The 15,855-nt window shown below is 46.8% G+C and overlaps 1 protein-coding gene across 9 annotated transcripts in view; it reads left to right on the top strand.

Moving 5' to 3' along the window:
• Positions 1 to 11,431, top strand: part of SLC25A37 (solute carrier family 25 member 37) — a 46,471-nt gene extending 35,040 nt beyond the window's left edge. For 3 of the 9 annotated variants that reach the window (XM_069573986.1, XM_069573987.1, XM_069573988.1), the window contains 3 exons: positions 4,099 to 4,327; positions 6,512 to 6,568; positions 8,558 to 11,431. In XM_069573986.1, coding sequence (XP_069430087.1) covers positions 4,099 to 4,327; positions 6,512 to 6,568; positions 8,558 to 9,078 — 807 coding nt within the window. In that variant the 3' untranslated portion in view covers positions 9,079 to 11,431. Of the gene's footprint in view, positions 1 to 4,098; positions 5,758 to 6,511; positions 6,569 to 8,557 lie in introns of all 9 variants that reach the window. The other 6 variants (XM_069573989.1, XM_069573992.1, XM_069573990.1 and 3 more) reach the window with 3 other exon arrangements.
• The last annotated feature ends 4,424 nt before the right edge of the window (positions 11,432 to 15,855 follow it).

Below are 15,855 nucleotides of genomic sequence, written 5' to 3'. Positions count from 1 at the left end.
AGGGGCAGCAAGAGACACAGTACTGCTTTACCCTCCTTGGTATCTGAAGTTGTGGGTGTATTTGTTTGCTTATCTGTACATTTAACAAATATTTATTGCTCCCCTACCCCCACAGGTGGTGCTAGTGGTAAAGAACCAACCTGCTAATGCAGGTGATAGGGCTTTGATCCCTAGTTTGGGAAGATCCCTTGGAGAAGGAAATGGCAACCCACTCCAGTATTCTTGCCTGGGAAATCCCACAGACAGAGCAGCCTGGTGGGCTACAGTCCATGGGGTCACAAAGAGTGGACACAACTTAGTGACTAAACTATATATTAGTTTATAGTGACAACAACTAAATAAATAAATAAATAAATATAAAACTGAAATGACTTTCCACGCACACACCCCATGATTAGACACTATAAAAGGCGTTAGAGTGTGCTGTGACTCAGACACAACCCCACCTCCATGGAACTTTCTAGAATTCCATGGAATGTTCTGGAAGTCTATTTACAAGAACCATATTACTTAGCCTCTTGAACGAATCCCTTATTGTCATTAACCAGAAGGACAGGAATAGGCATTTAATTTTCTCAGCCATTCTCTAGAAAGAGGAAGCTGAGGCTTAGAGAGGTTAACTGTCTTATCCAGGGTCACACCATAAGTGATAAGATCAGTTCTGTCAGATAGCAGAGCTTGCCTTCTGGGCCACCTGGTTGTACCACCTCCTGCCTCAGGCTCCTGGTTTTTATCAGAGCAGTGATCAGAAAAGGCCATGGGAAGTACGAAGCTTCATTTGCTGTAAAACTTAAGAAATTTCAAACATCCTTTAGAATTGAATGCTAGAGAATCTCTGCCATCCCTGAAACACCATATCTTCCTCTTCCAAGGACGGCACTTTGCATTTCATGTACATTATTGGCTTCTGCCAGCAGCGCACTTTAGAGCAAAGCCTGAGTTCTGAGTCAGCTCCCGCCCTGGTTGGCACACTCTCCCATTTCTTTCGTCTTCTTTGGCTATAGTGTGCCCACCATTATTGCGTGTGTGTGTGTAATCTCAGTTGTATCTGACTCTTTGCGACCCTATGGACTGTAGCCTGTCAGCCTCCTCTGTCCATCAGATTTCTCAGGCAAGAATACTGCAGTGGGTTGCTATTTCCATCTCCAGGGGATCTTTCCAACTCAGAGATCAAACTTGGATCTCCTTCATTGGCAGGCAGATTCTTTACCAACTGCACCACCTGGGAAGCCTTTTGAAATGAGTTGGAGTAAAAACTCAGTTAAAAAGATACAGAGATGCTGACCCTGTCCATTCTACCCTGGGAATGTGGGGCCCAGGTGTCTGGTGGCTTCTTCTGATTAGTTCAGGGCCATTTTCACTAGTCTGTGGTAGAAAAAAAGGAGAGGGAACTAGTATTTATTAAAGCTAAATCTAACTTAAAGACCAGTTTGGTAATCAGAAGTAGTCTTGACTTTTTTTTTTTTTTTGAAGCATTAAAATTGTCTTGGGACTTTCCTAGCAGTCCAGTGGTTACAGCTTTGCACTTACACTGGAGAGGGCAAAGGTTCAACCCCTGGTCAGGGAACTAAGATCCCTCAGGCCATGCAGCATAGCCAGAAAAAAAAGAGTTCTCTCTTTTAGGAAATGATTATCAAACAGGGCAGTGGTGCCTGTTGCTTATATTGCTATTATGTTTATATCCTTTCTTGGCAAAATGAAAATTTGCCTACAGTGTGCCCATATTCTTTGTGGTTTTACTAGCTGGCAAAATCCTGTGTCTGAAAATGACTGCCGGTTTGGTTTTCACAATGTCCCTCTGAGCCCCAGGGTTCCTGGAGGGGGCCAGATTTCGGCTTGGGGAGTGAGAGGAGGGCGCAGAGCATTTTGTCTCATTAACAATCAGAGGCTCTTCTGTTTTATAGGTTAGTTTCTGTATAATTTTGTGTGGAGGTTGAAGGGTATTCCTACCAAAGTTTGGAGATGCTCTAGTCTAGACTGTGTGTGTGTTTGGGGGAGAGGAGTAGGGGAGAGAATGCTGCTTTTGCAGGACTGAGCCAGTGATCTTTGTCCATAAATATTTCTTACCTGCTGTACTGGTCAGGGCTCTTCAGAGAAACAGAGCCAATAGGGTGCATGCGTGTGTGTGTGTGTGTGTGTGTGTGTGTGCATGTGTGTGTGAGAGTTGGTTCACGTGATCGTGGAGACTGGCAAGTACAAAATCAGTGGGACAGGCCAGCTGGGGACTCAGGGATCTGTTGATGTTATAATCAAAGATTAGAAGCAAAATTCTTTCTTCCTAGGGGACATGAGGGTTTGGTCTTTTTACCCTCTTCAGGCCTTCACCTGATTGAGCGAGGCCCACCCATGCAGTGGCAGGTAATCTGCTTTATTCAGCATCTGCTGCTGCTAAATCATGTGAGTCGTGTCCGACTCTGTGTGACCCCATAGACGGTAGCCCACCAGGCTCCCTTGTCCCTGGGATTCTACAGGCAAGAACACTGGAGTGGGTTGCCATTTCCTTCTCCAGTGCATGAAAGTGAAAAGTGAAAGTGAAGTCACTCAGTCGTGTCCGACTCTTTGCGACCCCATGGACTGCAGCCCACCAGGCTCCTCCGTCCATGGGATTTTCCAGGCAAGAGTACTGGAGTGGGTCACCAGTGCCTTCTGCGTATTCAGAGTCTACTGACTTCAAATGTCAATCTCATCTATAAACTGATGTTAATCTCATCTATAAAATGTTGCTTCACAAGCAGCGTGTTTGACTGTAGTTGGAGCCAGCGTGAGTACTATGACCTTGTCAGGTTGTTGACATATAAAATTAACCATCACACCTACTCAAGTGCCTGCGGGGTGTGATGGGGATGACAGAGATGGGGAAGGCTGGTCTCTGCCTCCAGGAGGCAAGACTATACTTAGGGAAAAATTAACCCATTATTGACCAGTGTGATGTGAGAGAGAGTTGGTTCACATGATTGTGGAGACTGGCAAGTACAAAGTCAGTGGGACAGGCCAGCTGGGGACTCAGGGAGGAGTTGATGTTATAACATGTATTAATTCCACAGGCATTAGTTTTTGCAAAAATCCTGCAGTCTTTAACGTGTTAAGAACATGACCATATATTTCAGTGCTAACTTGTAATGATGAAATGTAAAAAGTATTTAGAGGAGATGAGGAGGCGAGGGATGGAGGATTCCAAGGAGATTTATGGTTGAGGCTGAACAGGAACTTTAACAACACAGAGGACTCAGATAAGTGAGGACACAGAAGTCTTGAGAACCAAGTGGGAATCCTTGGATAATAATAATACTTCTATTTGACTAGGTCTCTGAGTTTATTGCCACCTTCCTTGGTGGCTCAGATGGTAAAGCATCTGCCCACAACGTAGGGGACCAGGGTTCAATCCCTGAATCTCCAAGGAAGATCCCCTGGAGAAGGAAATGGCTACCCACTCCAGTGTTCTTATCTGGGAAATCCCATGGACAGAGGAGCCTGGTGGGCTACAGTCCATGGAGTTGCGAAGAGTTGGACATGACCAAGCTACTAACAGCGCTGAATTTCTTAAGAGTTTTCAGACCCATTGTTTCATTTGATGCTTGCAGCAATCTTGTGTTTTTTTCCACTGAGACTCCCAAGGCCCAGAGAGGTTAAGGGATTCAGCAGAAGTCACACAGCTTGCCTGGAGGAGGGCATGGCCACCCATTCTAGTATCCTTGCCTGGAGAATCCTGTGGACAGAGGAGCCTGGTGGGCTACAGTCCTTGAGGTCACAAAGAGTCGGACACAACTGAAGTAACTTGGCATGCACAAACTCACACAGCTTGCCAGTGTCCGGGCACGTCTTTCTACTCCAAATCCTGCCCCTCATCTTCTACTTGCTTTGCTGGGTATAATGAAATCCATGTGCATGTGTGTATGTGGGTGTGTGTGAGTGCATGTGTATGTGTGTGTAGGGGTAGAGGATTGCTCCAGGGAGGAGAAGAATAAAAGTTATCTTCACTCAGAAATCCTGTGAAACTAAAAAAATGACCTGTTTTTCTCTCCCTCTCTCCCTAGATCTTCCTTTCCCTGTTGACCAGCTTCATTAATCCCTCTCTATCCTTTTGTCGCCCTCCCCCAGACACGAATGCAGAGTCTGAATCCAGATCCCAAAGCCCATTACACAAGTGTCTATGGAGCCCTCAAGAAAATCATACGGACTGAAGGCTTCTGGAGACCCTTGCGAGGCCTCAACGTGATGATGATGGGCGCGGGGCCAGCCCACGCCATGTATTTTGCCTGCTACGAAAACATGAAAAGGACTTTAAATGCCGTTTTCCACCACCAGGGGAACAGCCACCTAGCCAACGGTATTTGCAAGCGTTTGTCTGGAGTTAGAAAGGTCTCTCATTCAACAGACCCTTCCCCAGGGTTCTCCTCCCTGTGACCCAGCTGCCTGACGCCTCATCTCTACCACGCTTGCTTACGAACCAAGGACTTATGTGTGTGCACACACACCCAGACATATGCGCACACACCCACACAGACACACACACACGCACGCGTGCTTTTTTTTTCTTTCCCCTCCTTCGCTTTCTGAAGTCTGGGGAGAATCAGTGACAGAGGTGTTTCATTGTTGAGTGGGTTTTGCCTTTTTGCCTTTTTTTTTTTTTAACATTCAAAAGCAATTAATGATCAGATCTAGGGGAAAAAAAAAAACACCCTGAATAGGAACAAAACTTTTGAATGCTGGATTCCAAAAAAAAAAGTTATGTGGACAGCTTCTTTGAGACTATTTAAAAACTGACCCAACAGGTCTCTACAGCATCAAGATCTAACTAAGCTTTACAAGGTCAAGAAGTTTTATGGCTGACGAAGGATTTGCTCCTGCGCAAAGGACCTTTCCCTCGTAAACTTCGGGGGATCTGGGAATTTCACCCCCAGTCTCTTCCGTTTGTTGCATCTCTCTGCAAGCAAGGGCTGAAATAGTTTTCTTTTGTTCTGAGGGAGCCAGGCGGGCGGTGGGGCGGAAGGGGGAGTGAGTTGGCCACAGGCAACTGTTACGTAGGCTTGGCTTACTGGGTTTGGCTCCTGTGGGTTTGGTTCTGGTTAGTTTCTGTTTGGGTCTGGAGTGCAACTCTGGCTGGTGACACCAGGAGTCTTTAACAAATTTATTTTTCAGCAGCGGAGAGGTAGATGTAACTGGCAGAGCAACGTTTTTTAGCACCTTCTCCAAAGCATCATTCCCATCAGCAAACCTTGGTAAAAATGACTCCTTCTGGCTGGTTTGCAGACATTTATTTTGCTTTTTAAAAATTGGCCCCTACTTCCATTTGTCCAAACGGTCGCCAAGATCTGCAGTCTCGATATCTCCAAGTTCATGGCCTCAGGGCCCCGCTTTTGCTAAAACTGCCTCTAGCTCCTTGGCGCCTGGACCCCTTGGAGGAGAGTTTACGTTCACCTCAAGGTCTGCCCAGCGCAGCTACCACCTCCCTGTGGTGCGCTCTGGTTGCAGTCTGGTCTTTCTGCAGATGACCCTACATGTGTGTGGACGAGGGAGGGGTTACGTAAGCGTTTCTGAAGCTTTAGCCTGTGTCCTTCATTTCTCCCACTTTCCAGCGGTTGTCTTGATTATTGGGCAGTGTGACCTACAGACAGAGGAAACCCAGAGTCAAAAGCAAAATTCCAGGCCGGAATCTGGCTTTTGAAGCCAGGCCAGAGGAGACCTGGGCTTGGTTGTCCCTGAGACATGAGACATGGCCGTCCCTGAGACATGTCATCGCTTTGCAAACTAACCCGGGTAATCTGCCCTTGGCAGGTCTTCTGAGCATTTTCCCCTTGGCCATTTGCTTTAAAAAAAACAAAAAACAAACCTGGATTTTACTAAGGAATTTTCTTAACGCTGTCTTTTTTCCCCCTCCTGTGTGTATGTCGTTGTTGTTTAATTGGTAAATCGTGTCCCAGGCTGTGACCCCATGGACTGTAGCTCACCAGTCTCCTCTTTCCATGGGATTGTCCAGGCAAGAATACTGGAGTGGGTTGCTGTTTCCTCCTCTAGGGGATATTCCCGACCCAGGGATCGAACTGGTGTCTCCTGCATTGCAGGTGGATTCTTTGCCGCTGAGCCACCTGGGAAGCCCCTATGCTTGTATACATGATATCTCCTTCGATTGCCCCAATTTAAGGGCAGAGTGAGTTAATCTGTAGACAAAGGCCAGGGATGAGAAAGAATTAAAATTTCAGTGGTGGAAAAAGCCACCAAAGTGTGGTTTCCGGTAACATCCTGTGTTGGCAGGTCTAGCCTTTTCCTAGGGAAAATGAGGTTTCTGTTGAATTGAAATGTGAGTAACGGTGTCTGTGTTACCTTCCCCTTTTTCATCCAGGATTTTCCACAATTGCTTTAGGATTTCAAGAGTCGGTGCTCACCTGGGTGGACGGGTAGTGAGTTTTGTTTCTTGGAAAGCCAGGTCCAGGGTTCTGTCTGACTTTAGGTTCCAGGAACTTCCTGAGAAGCCCCAGTCCCAGAGGGTAATTTTCTGGAGTTTGTTTTACAGGGATAGCTGGGAGCATGGCCACCCTGCTTCACGACGCAGTCATGAATCCAGCAGAAGGTAATGTTTCATGGTCCCAGGGAGAGGCAGCAGGGCCTGTGCAGAGGGGCAGGAGCAGAAGTGGGGGGCAGGGCAGCAGGTTGGGCAAGGGGACTCCTGGCCCTCACTCAGAAGACACAGGAGAATTCTTGACCATGTTCTGAAAGGCCTTGAGAAGGGACGTGAGCGTTTAAGCTCTGGGACTCCTGTTCACTTAAACAGAGCTTCTCAGGGTGGGATCCGTGGACGAGTAGCATCTGTGCCTCCTTGGGGCGTGCTAAATGCTGATTCACAGGTCCCACTCCAGACCTACTAAGTCAGTAGAGCTGCTTAACAAGTTCTCCTGGTGGTTCTTTTTTGTTTTGTTTTGTTTTGTTTTTTATTTTTTAAATTTTAAAATCTTTAATTCTTACATGCTTTCCCAAACATGAACCCCCCTCCCACCTCCCTCCCCATAACATCTTTCTAGGTCATCCCCATGCATCCTGGTGGTTCTTTTATATACTGTTGTACTACTCTGAAACCTTTGTGTGCTCACATGTGCACACACACAAACACACACCCTGCTGGCCTTTGTTCACTGTTACCAAGTGTAGACAGATTTAGAAGAAAGTTGTCAGAGGTCATCCATTAGGGGTTATGTTCAATTTGCTTTGTTAAAAGGCATTTGAAATTATTATAGAAAATTTCCAACAGGCAGATGTAGGGAGAAGAGTATGGTGAACCCCTGCCTCCTGCGATATATGTATCATTCTACTTCATAAATTAACATTTGGCCACTTTATTGTAGCTGTCTCCTCTCACATTACCGTTTTTTTCCCCTTCGAATTTTGGGAGCATTATAAAACAGTTCTTAGCTGTGCAGATGAGTTCCTTTGGCTTTTTCTGTAGCCTCATATCCTTAGCCAGCTCGGATCTAAGTAGGGAGGGGTTTTTGGACCTGGTGCTGAGCATAGTTTCAGCTGGGTTAGTCTCTCTGTAAGATGTGGGCCTCTCTCCTGCTTCCTTCCTCATCTGAAAACAGTCCCTTGCCAGAAGGGAGAATCAGAGGTTAAAAAGTGCAACATCTTAAGTATTGTAAGTTTGGTTTTGTCTTTTAAAGTTACAGTTTATCTGCTCTCAGCTGCCTCCCATGCCCCATCAGACAGGAAACACGTTCATGACCTTCCAGGACATGAGGGGTCAGATGGGGAGGCAGGCTGCTGCTTCTGTGGGTTTAAGGCGATTCAGAGTCAATGACTAGTTAGTTAGCCCATGTCAACTGGGCAAGAGTTTTATTTCAATTTTGTTTTTTCAGGAGATTAAAAAAAAAAATGAAGTTCAATTCTCCTTGACATTATATCTTTATTCCTTTAGAATTAAAGCACACTGTATGTGTTTATCTTGCAGTGCTTGGAGACAATTAAAATTCTAAGCCTAAAGGGACCGCAGTATTTGTCCTTTGAACCACCAGTTACTTTTGTATTAACAGAGCCTGAGTCCTCATTGGAGTTTGTCATCGAACTTGGGCTAACATCGAGTGTCTCTTTCAAGAGCACTGAGACCCGGAAGCTAAAAACGCTGTCAGCGGGGTGGAGACCACTGAGAATAAGACAGGCCACGTGTCCAGTAGACATAGTGGGACAAAGGAGGGCAAAGGAGCCAGGAAGCAGGATTGAAATCCCGGCGTGTGTGATGCCCAAGGCAGCCAGGACCTGGGGGATCAGCTCAGGGAATCTGAAGTGGCTGCCTGGTGTGGGGGCCACCTGAACCAAGAGGCAGGCAGGAGAAACATCAAGAAAGAGCCACCTCCTGGCTCCTGGCACTGGGTCCCGGAGGCGTGTGTTGAAACCGGGATGGCCCGGAGCTGGCCCCCTGGCGGTTTCTCGGGCTGGGGCTGGGTGTGTGTGCTAGCTGTCCATGCCCTGTTACCCGTGTCTAAACTTGCTTGTTTCTCTTTATGGCTTGGCTTCCCATCTCACTCCGACCCGGGGTGGGGCCAAACCCAACCCCCCTGCGGCCCGACCACAGTCGTGAAGCAACGCATGCAGATGTACAACTCTCCGCACCGGTCGGCCCTCAGCTGCATCCGGACAGTGTGGGGGACGGAGGGCTTGGGGGCCTTCTATCGGAGTTACACCACGCAGCTGACCATGAACATTCCCTTCCAGTCCATCCACTTCATCACCTACGAGTTCCTGCAGGAGCAGATCAACCCCTACCGGGGCTACAACCCGCAGTCCCACATCATCTCAGGCGGGCTGGCCGGGGCCCTGGCCGCCGCCGCCACCACCCCCCTGGACGTCTGTAAGACCCTCCTCAACACTCAGGAGAACATGGCCCTCAACCTGGCCAACATCAGCGGCCGGCTGTCGGGCATGGCCAATGCCTTCCGGACGGTGTACCAGCTCAATGGCCTGCCTGGGTACTTCAAAGGTGTGCAGGCCCGGGTAATCTACCAGATGCCATCCACCGCCATCTCCTGGTCTGTCTATGAGTTCTTCAAGTACTTCCTCACCAAACACAAGCTGGAGAGTCGAACTCCCTACTAAAGGAACGGGCTGTGGGAAGCGACGCCAGCGTCTTTGATTGTGCAAAGGCTTTCTCCCTGCCTGCACCCATTCCCCTGCCCTCACACCAAGATTACTGGGGTACAGGGTTGGCAGGAGGGGCCTTCTGCGCGCCCTGACCCCTTCTTAGAAGGAGGAGAGGACAGGACAGCTGCTTACCCGATGGCCATCCGCCGGGACATACCAGGTGATAGCAGATGAGGGGAAGACCGGCAGGGGAGCGAGAAATTGCTGTTTCTCTTCCTCCCCCACCCTGAGAGCGATGTAGCTTTTCCTTCAGTGTAGCATCTCCTCCCCTAGAATCGCCCATAGATCACACAGGAGGGAAGAACGTGTGCAGTGACTGAAAACATTAAAGAGGAAACAAAAAGTTATGTATATAAAAGTTCCAGTACACAGTATAAAATAGATGGATAATGTTTATCCTTTATTTTTCTATGTAGAAGTTTTTGAATTTGAGTGTGTGCCTGTGTATGTGTACAAGCAAGTGTTACAGCTGGGAATATAAAGCTGTTTAAAAAAAAAATAGTAAGAGGGCTGAATTTTTCCATTCTGTTAAGTCACAGGACACCAAAGTAGTACATTGCTCTGTGTGGCCTAAAATTGTGTTGAGCTCCCCATGGAAGTTCCACTTGAATGTAAAATAATAAGTATAAGGTTTATATTTTGAATTTCTCTTTTCATAGGGGAAAAAGGTACGTTGAAAAAAATAATAATACTTTTAGCTACTTTTTTTTTTTTTTTAATCCTTGTTCAATCAGTCACCGTCATGTGCCTTTTCCCTTTGTGTTTTGTTGGAAATTCCAGGACCAAAGATCTGACCCTGGGGCTTTTCCTCTAGCTGTGAGCTCATCCCCTGCCACACGCACACATATTGGGTGGCAAGCACGGCTCATGCTGGAGCACAGTGGCCCCCGGTGGAATTAGGGTGGCTGGTCTTACTAAAACCATTTTCTTCCCTTGTGGGTGACATGAATGTATGCCTTTCAGGGCTAGCACTTAGAAGCCCTTGAAATGCCATTGCTTGGCTACTTGTTGGGCAGGCAAATGGGATCAATCCTACCTTGATCCTTGGACTTCATTCTCCATCCACCTTTTAACCCAGGCACTTCAGGTATTTTTGTCTGTGTGTGTGTGTTGGACTCAGTCCTGATCTGTGTTTCCCTATGCAGTTTTAGGGATTTTAAGAAACACAGGCAGTGTATCTACAACATTTCTCTGTTTCCCCTGCCCATCATGAATGTCTCCCTTAAAAAGCCTCTCACTGCCCAGGTTCCCCTAGCAGCTGCTGAAAGGACCTGGGCCCTCGTGCACAGTCAGGATGCCTCTTGAACCATCTTCAACCTGGTGTGGTACACGCCACCTGGGGACATGCCGCCTTGTTTTCTGAAATGGCACATCTGAGCCAGATTATCCCTGAGAGCAAATGCAAGCATGTTTCCTTCAGCTATGCCTTCCCAGGCCTCTCTCCAAGACCCAGTGGCTTCGCAGTTTTCTTTTAAAACGAGTAGGAAGCAAATGTGTGTTTTCATTCTGACCCAGCCTGGTCCTGACCTTGACCTTTGGCCCTTCACCTTGGGCAGGGTCCATGTTGTGCATTGTCACCGGGCTCAGACCCGGGCTCCTTGGGGTGCTCTCATTCTCAGGAAGAACTCGGGTGGTCCTGGGACATCAGCATCTTGAGACCTTGCACACTGTGCCTCCCAGGATAGTTTGCAGGTTACGGACAGCAGAGACCCATGTCAGACAGCTCCCACACCTGCCTGATGAACAGGGTCTTCTCCTGGGCTGGGAAGTTTGACTGCTGACCTGTCCCCTCTCAGAGGTAGCCCCCACCCCCATCTCCCCAGTGGAAGTCTGTGCAACAAGCTTCCATCCCACTCAGGGATGCAAAATGCCCACGGAGATCAAGCTGCTGGGGGAAGTGTTTATGTCTCTCTAAACATACCCCTAAACATACTCTCTGTTAGTGTTAATGTTAGGCAAATGGAAGAAAGACCAGGTTGAATTCTGAAATAATTATTCAGTCTCCCCTCCTTGTCCACTTCATACACCACCATGTTGCAGAATAGTCCTTATTTCTTAAGGATGAGTGTGCCTGTTGAATACAAATGTACTGCTGCTGCTTAACCTGTGAGATGCATGGTGTATGTTACCGTGGTGGGCCTGTGTCGTTTCTTAAATGCCCATCATAAATATCATGGTTTCTGCCTCTCAAGTCATCGCCAACTCTCAGAAGAAGGGGAGAAATGTGTGTTTCTGTGTGGGGATGTTTCTGATGTGCTGCTACAGTTGTGACACTGGAGCTATGGAAAATAAAGCCTTGATCTTTGAAGTGTCGTGGGTTCTGTGGTAGGGATGTGGACATGAGAGGGGAGTGGATGGAGAAAAGGAACCTAACTCATGGGACTTGTGCCTCCTGCAGTCTCCTGCATTAAGGACCGGGATCTATGGCTTACATGAGAGTACCCTTCAGCCCACTTATCAAAACTGAAGCAGGTGGCAGCCTTGGCCAGCCCAGGGATGATCACGTGGAGGCCCAGGGCATGGCTGGGAGCCTCCTTGGGTTTTGCTCAGTTCTGCTGGGGAGGGTGGCAGCCCTTCTATCTTTGTGGGACCACGAGGACGAGAGGCTGATGGTACCTGTGATGCCCAACCCTCCTGCCTCCTACATTCATGCCTGTCTTCTTTGGCTCTCTCTCTTCCTTCTTCCCTTTGGGTGTGTGCTAAGTCACTTCAGTCGTGTCTGACTCTTAGCAACTGTAGCCCACCAGGCTCCTCTGTCCATGAGATTCTCCAGGCAATAATGCTGGAGTGGATTGCCATGCCCTTCTCTAGGGGATCTTCCCAACCCAGGGATCAAACCTGCATCTCTTTCATCTCCTGCATTGCAGGCAGATTCTTTACCAACTGTGCTACCCCTGGGGCTTCTTCTGATTTCTTTCTAAATCCCACTTCTACCAGGTTCAGCTGCTTTCCCTCTGAGTGCCATCCTAATGTTCGTGACAATATTCCAATAGCCATCTAAGGCAATAAAATTGGACAAGTACTCAAAAATCCCTATCCCAGGCTTGTTCATGAAAGTCAAATCTGGAAGCACACTGGATATCAATCAAGAAGTTAAATGACTGGGGACTTCCCTGATGGTTAAGACTTCGCCTTCCAGTTTAGGGAGTGCAGGTTTGATCCCTGGTTGGTGAGCTAAATCCCACATGTCTCATAGCCAAGAAACCAAAAGGTAAAGCAGAAACAATCTTGTAACAAATTCAATAAACTTAAAAAAAAAGGGGGGGGCGGAGTTAAATGATTTATAGAGCGCCTGAGCTCTCCTGGTATTCTAGTGGGAAGGAAGGAATTTTCACCAGGGATCCCAGATCAGATACATTGTTTAAAAACTTGGACTTTCCAATACATTAATAAAATTTGAGAGTACTTCCAAGCTTAGTCATTTCTCTAGTAAAAGTGTTAGTCGTGTCCAAGTCTTTGCGACCACATGAACCTTAGAGCCCACTATCCATGGAATTCTCCAGGCAAGAATACCAGAGTGAGTTGTCATTCCCTTCTCCAGGATCTTCCTGATCCAAAAATCAAACCCAGGTCTCCTGCACTGCAGGCAGATTCATTACTCTCTGAGGCACCAGGGAAGCCCAGTCGTTTCTCTAGCCTTACCTCCTAAAAGTAACATTATTTGGGGACATGTGAGCCCCGTTTTGTGAAGGGGTGGATATGTGATGACTCATCCACGGTTTAGAATTCCATGGTTATCTGTTGACATGGTTTCTTTAAGAAGCTCTTTACTCGTTTTATTTACTGGTGGCAGCTGTAATCTTTCACTTTCCATAGCATGTGGGCCATCCGAGAAGAAGAGCTAGAGGATACAGGACACGTGTCATCTTAGGAAGGACAGTCCAGCCCGTGACTGCAGTCACCTGAAACTCCTGCGTGAAGAAAAATTATAAATTCAGGATCATAGTGGACATTTTGGGGTCTCCATCCCAAGGCAGTTGAAGCTTGGGCCTTGCCTTAAAGTTCTTGTGAATTTCTGTTGTCAAGGACTCACTGCTGAAAGCTTATACTACAAAGCAGAATGCCCATGAAGCTCAGGGCGATGGATTGTGAACGCTCGGTTCTTTGTCATTGTCACCCTGACCCTTGGCTGTCTTTAAGAGAAGTGCTCACTCAATCATGTCCGACTCTTTGTGACACCATGGACTGTAGCCCACCAGGCTCCTCTGTCCATGGGATTTCCCCAGGCAAAAATACTGGAATGGGTTGCCATTTCCTTCTTCAGGGGATCTTCCTGACCCAAGGATTGAACCTGAGTCTCCTGCATTGCAGGCAGATTCTTTACCACAGAGTCACCTGGGAAACCCCCATATTACACTTGATCTTAGCCAAAAGGTTTTGGGAGCCTTTGTTCTCATCATCTGTGTGTGTGTGTGTGTGTGTGTGTGTGTGTAGATTCTGGCTTCTGCTGAATGTTGAGAATATTCTCTTGAAGGATGCTTCTGGCATTGGTTGACTGGTGACAGATGTATATCTCAACATTTAAGTTTTGAACTTCATGCAGTCAGGTGAGTGAAATAGGACAACAAATCCTCTCCCTTTGCCTGGTTGAATCTGTATAAAGTCTGGAATAAAATAATGTATACATTTTAATAAAAGTAATTATGGATACTCATATGCCATTTTTTCCTGTAGGGCTGGATTTCACAAGATTTTAATGGATGTTGCTTTATAGTAACCACTTTCAATAACGAGAGTCCATGACAACTGAAATTACCTGGAACTCAAAGCAATGTCCAAACTTCAACTGCCTTGGGTCTAGGACTAAAAGAACATCACCAGTCTGGAAGCTGTTGACACTCAAGTGCTAGCAGCTTCTTTTGGTTCTTCCTGATTTTCTAGCATCTCCAGTGGTCTTATCCATGGTTTAATTTAGATAGCTAGGAAAAACCTAAACAGCATAATAAAACCAGAGACATCATTTTGCTGTCAAAGGGCCATCTAGTTAAAGCTATGGTTTTTCCAGTAGTCATGTACGGATGTGAGAGTTGGACCATAAAGAAGGCTAAGCAAAGAAGAATTGATGCTTTTGAACTGTGGTGCTAGGGAAGACTCTTGAGAGTCCCTTGAACTGCAAGGAGATCAAACCAGTCAATCCTAAAGGAAATCAACCCTGAATCTTCATTGGAAGGACTGATGTCGAAGCTGAAGCTATAAAACTTTGGCCACCTAATGCTAAGAGCTGACTCACTGGAAAAGACCCTGATGCTGGGAAAGATTGAGGGTGGGACGAGAAAGGGACGACAGATAGTTGGATGGTATCAGCAACTCATGGACATGAATTTGAACAAACTCCATGAGATTGTCAAGGACAGGAAAGCCTGGTGTGCTACAGTCCATAGGGTTGCAAAGAGTCAGACACAACGGAGTGACTGAACACAACAAAAAATAAGGAAATTGTATAGTCAGTCTGGTGGCTTAGCTGCTAAAGAATCCACCTGCCAATATAGGAGATGCAAGAGATGGAGATTTGATCCATGAGTCAGGAAGATCCGCTGGAGAAGGAAATGGCAGCCCGCTCCAGTATTCTGGCCTGGAAAATCCCTTGGACAGAGGAGCCTGGAGGGCTGCCGTCTGTGGGGTCACAAAGAGTCAGACATAGCTCAGCGCACATGCACGCGCACACACAGTCTTCAGGCAAGGGCCGGGGGCTGAGGGCCGATTATACGACTCCTCATGTTTTCCCTCCAGCACTTGATAGTAAATTACACACTAAGAAGATCATGATTAATGGTCCTGAGATGACAGTCGTACTGGGAACAATAGCCAGGAACAAAGAATGTTCTTGATGGAAATACCGGGCCAAACTCTGAACCTGTTATTCATTGTGGTAGAAAAAGTCCCTTCACACAGCTTGGAACACGGGGTTCTAAGCCTCATGGCGTCCCATTGAGCGAGGGTTGCCGAAAGCACTCATTCACAGAAGTTCTTGGATTCTTACTCTAACGCTTCACTCCATCTAGCTTCCCATTTTGAAGAGACTATTTTTGCTGATTTGACCTAGGCCAAAAAACTTATTGATGCTATCTTGTAGTTCCACCTTGACCTCTGTAATTCTTTTGTTTTTATGATCAGCAAGTTTCTGAAAGCCAAATTTGAAAAGCATGTAATTACCTCGTACTGAATACTAATACAAGAATAATTTTTATTGCTGGTATAATGAGGTAATTTATTTGCTCTGGTTCATTTTAACCATTGAATCATAGTAGATGAGTGCAGTTCAAAGACCTGGACACTGTCCTGTGTGTGTTAGTCACTCAGTCGTGTCTGTCTCTTTGCTACCCAATGGACTGTAGCCGAACAGGCTCCTCTGTCCATGGGATTCTCCAGTCAAGAATATTGGAGTGGGTTGCCGTTTCCGTCTCCGGGGGATCTTCCCAGTCCAGGGATGGAACCTGGATCTGCTGCATCGGAGGCAGTTCCTTTACTGTCTGAGCCATCCTGGTGTGTACTAACTAGCTGGGCAATCTTGAGTGACCTTGGACATATCATTTAATCTCTCTGGTCTAGTTTTCTCACCTGCAACATGAAAGGGTTGGGTCAGATGACCTGTAATAGTTCCTCCAGCTGCGATAGCCTGTGTTCTTCTAATCCAGGCTCTATTAGTGTCTTGAGTCTGTAATTAAAGTATGATGACATGTTTTTTATGTGAGATGACAAGGAGAATCTTCACAGGCCTTGTAGCCTACCTGC

Source organism: Ovis canadensis, chromosome 2 (genome assembly GCF_042477335.2).
Source record: "Ovis canadensis isolate MfBH-ARS-UI-01 breed Bighorn chromosome 2, ARS-UI_OviCan_v2, whole genome shotgun sequence".
NCBI classification, from domain to species: Eukaryota; Metazoa; Chordata; class Mammalia; order Artiodactyla; family Bovidae; genus Ovis; species Ovis canadensis.
The sequence above is the reverse complement of the archived record's forward strand: the minus strand, read 5'-3'. Positions and strand labels throughout refer to the sequence as shown.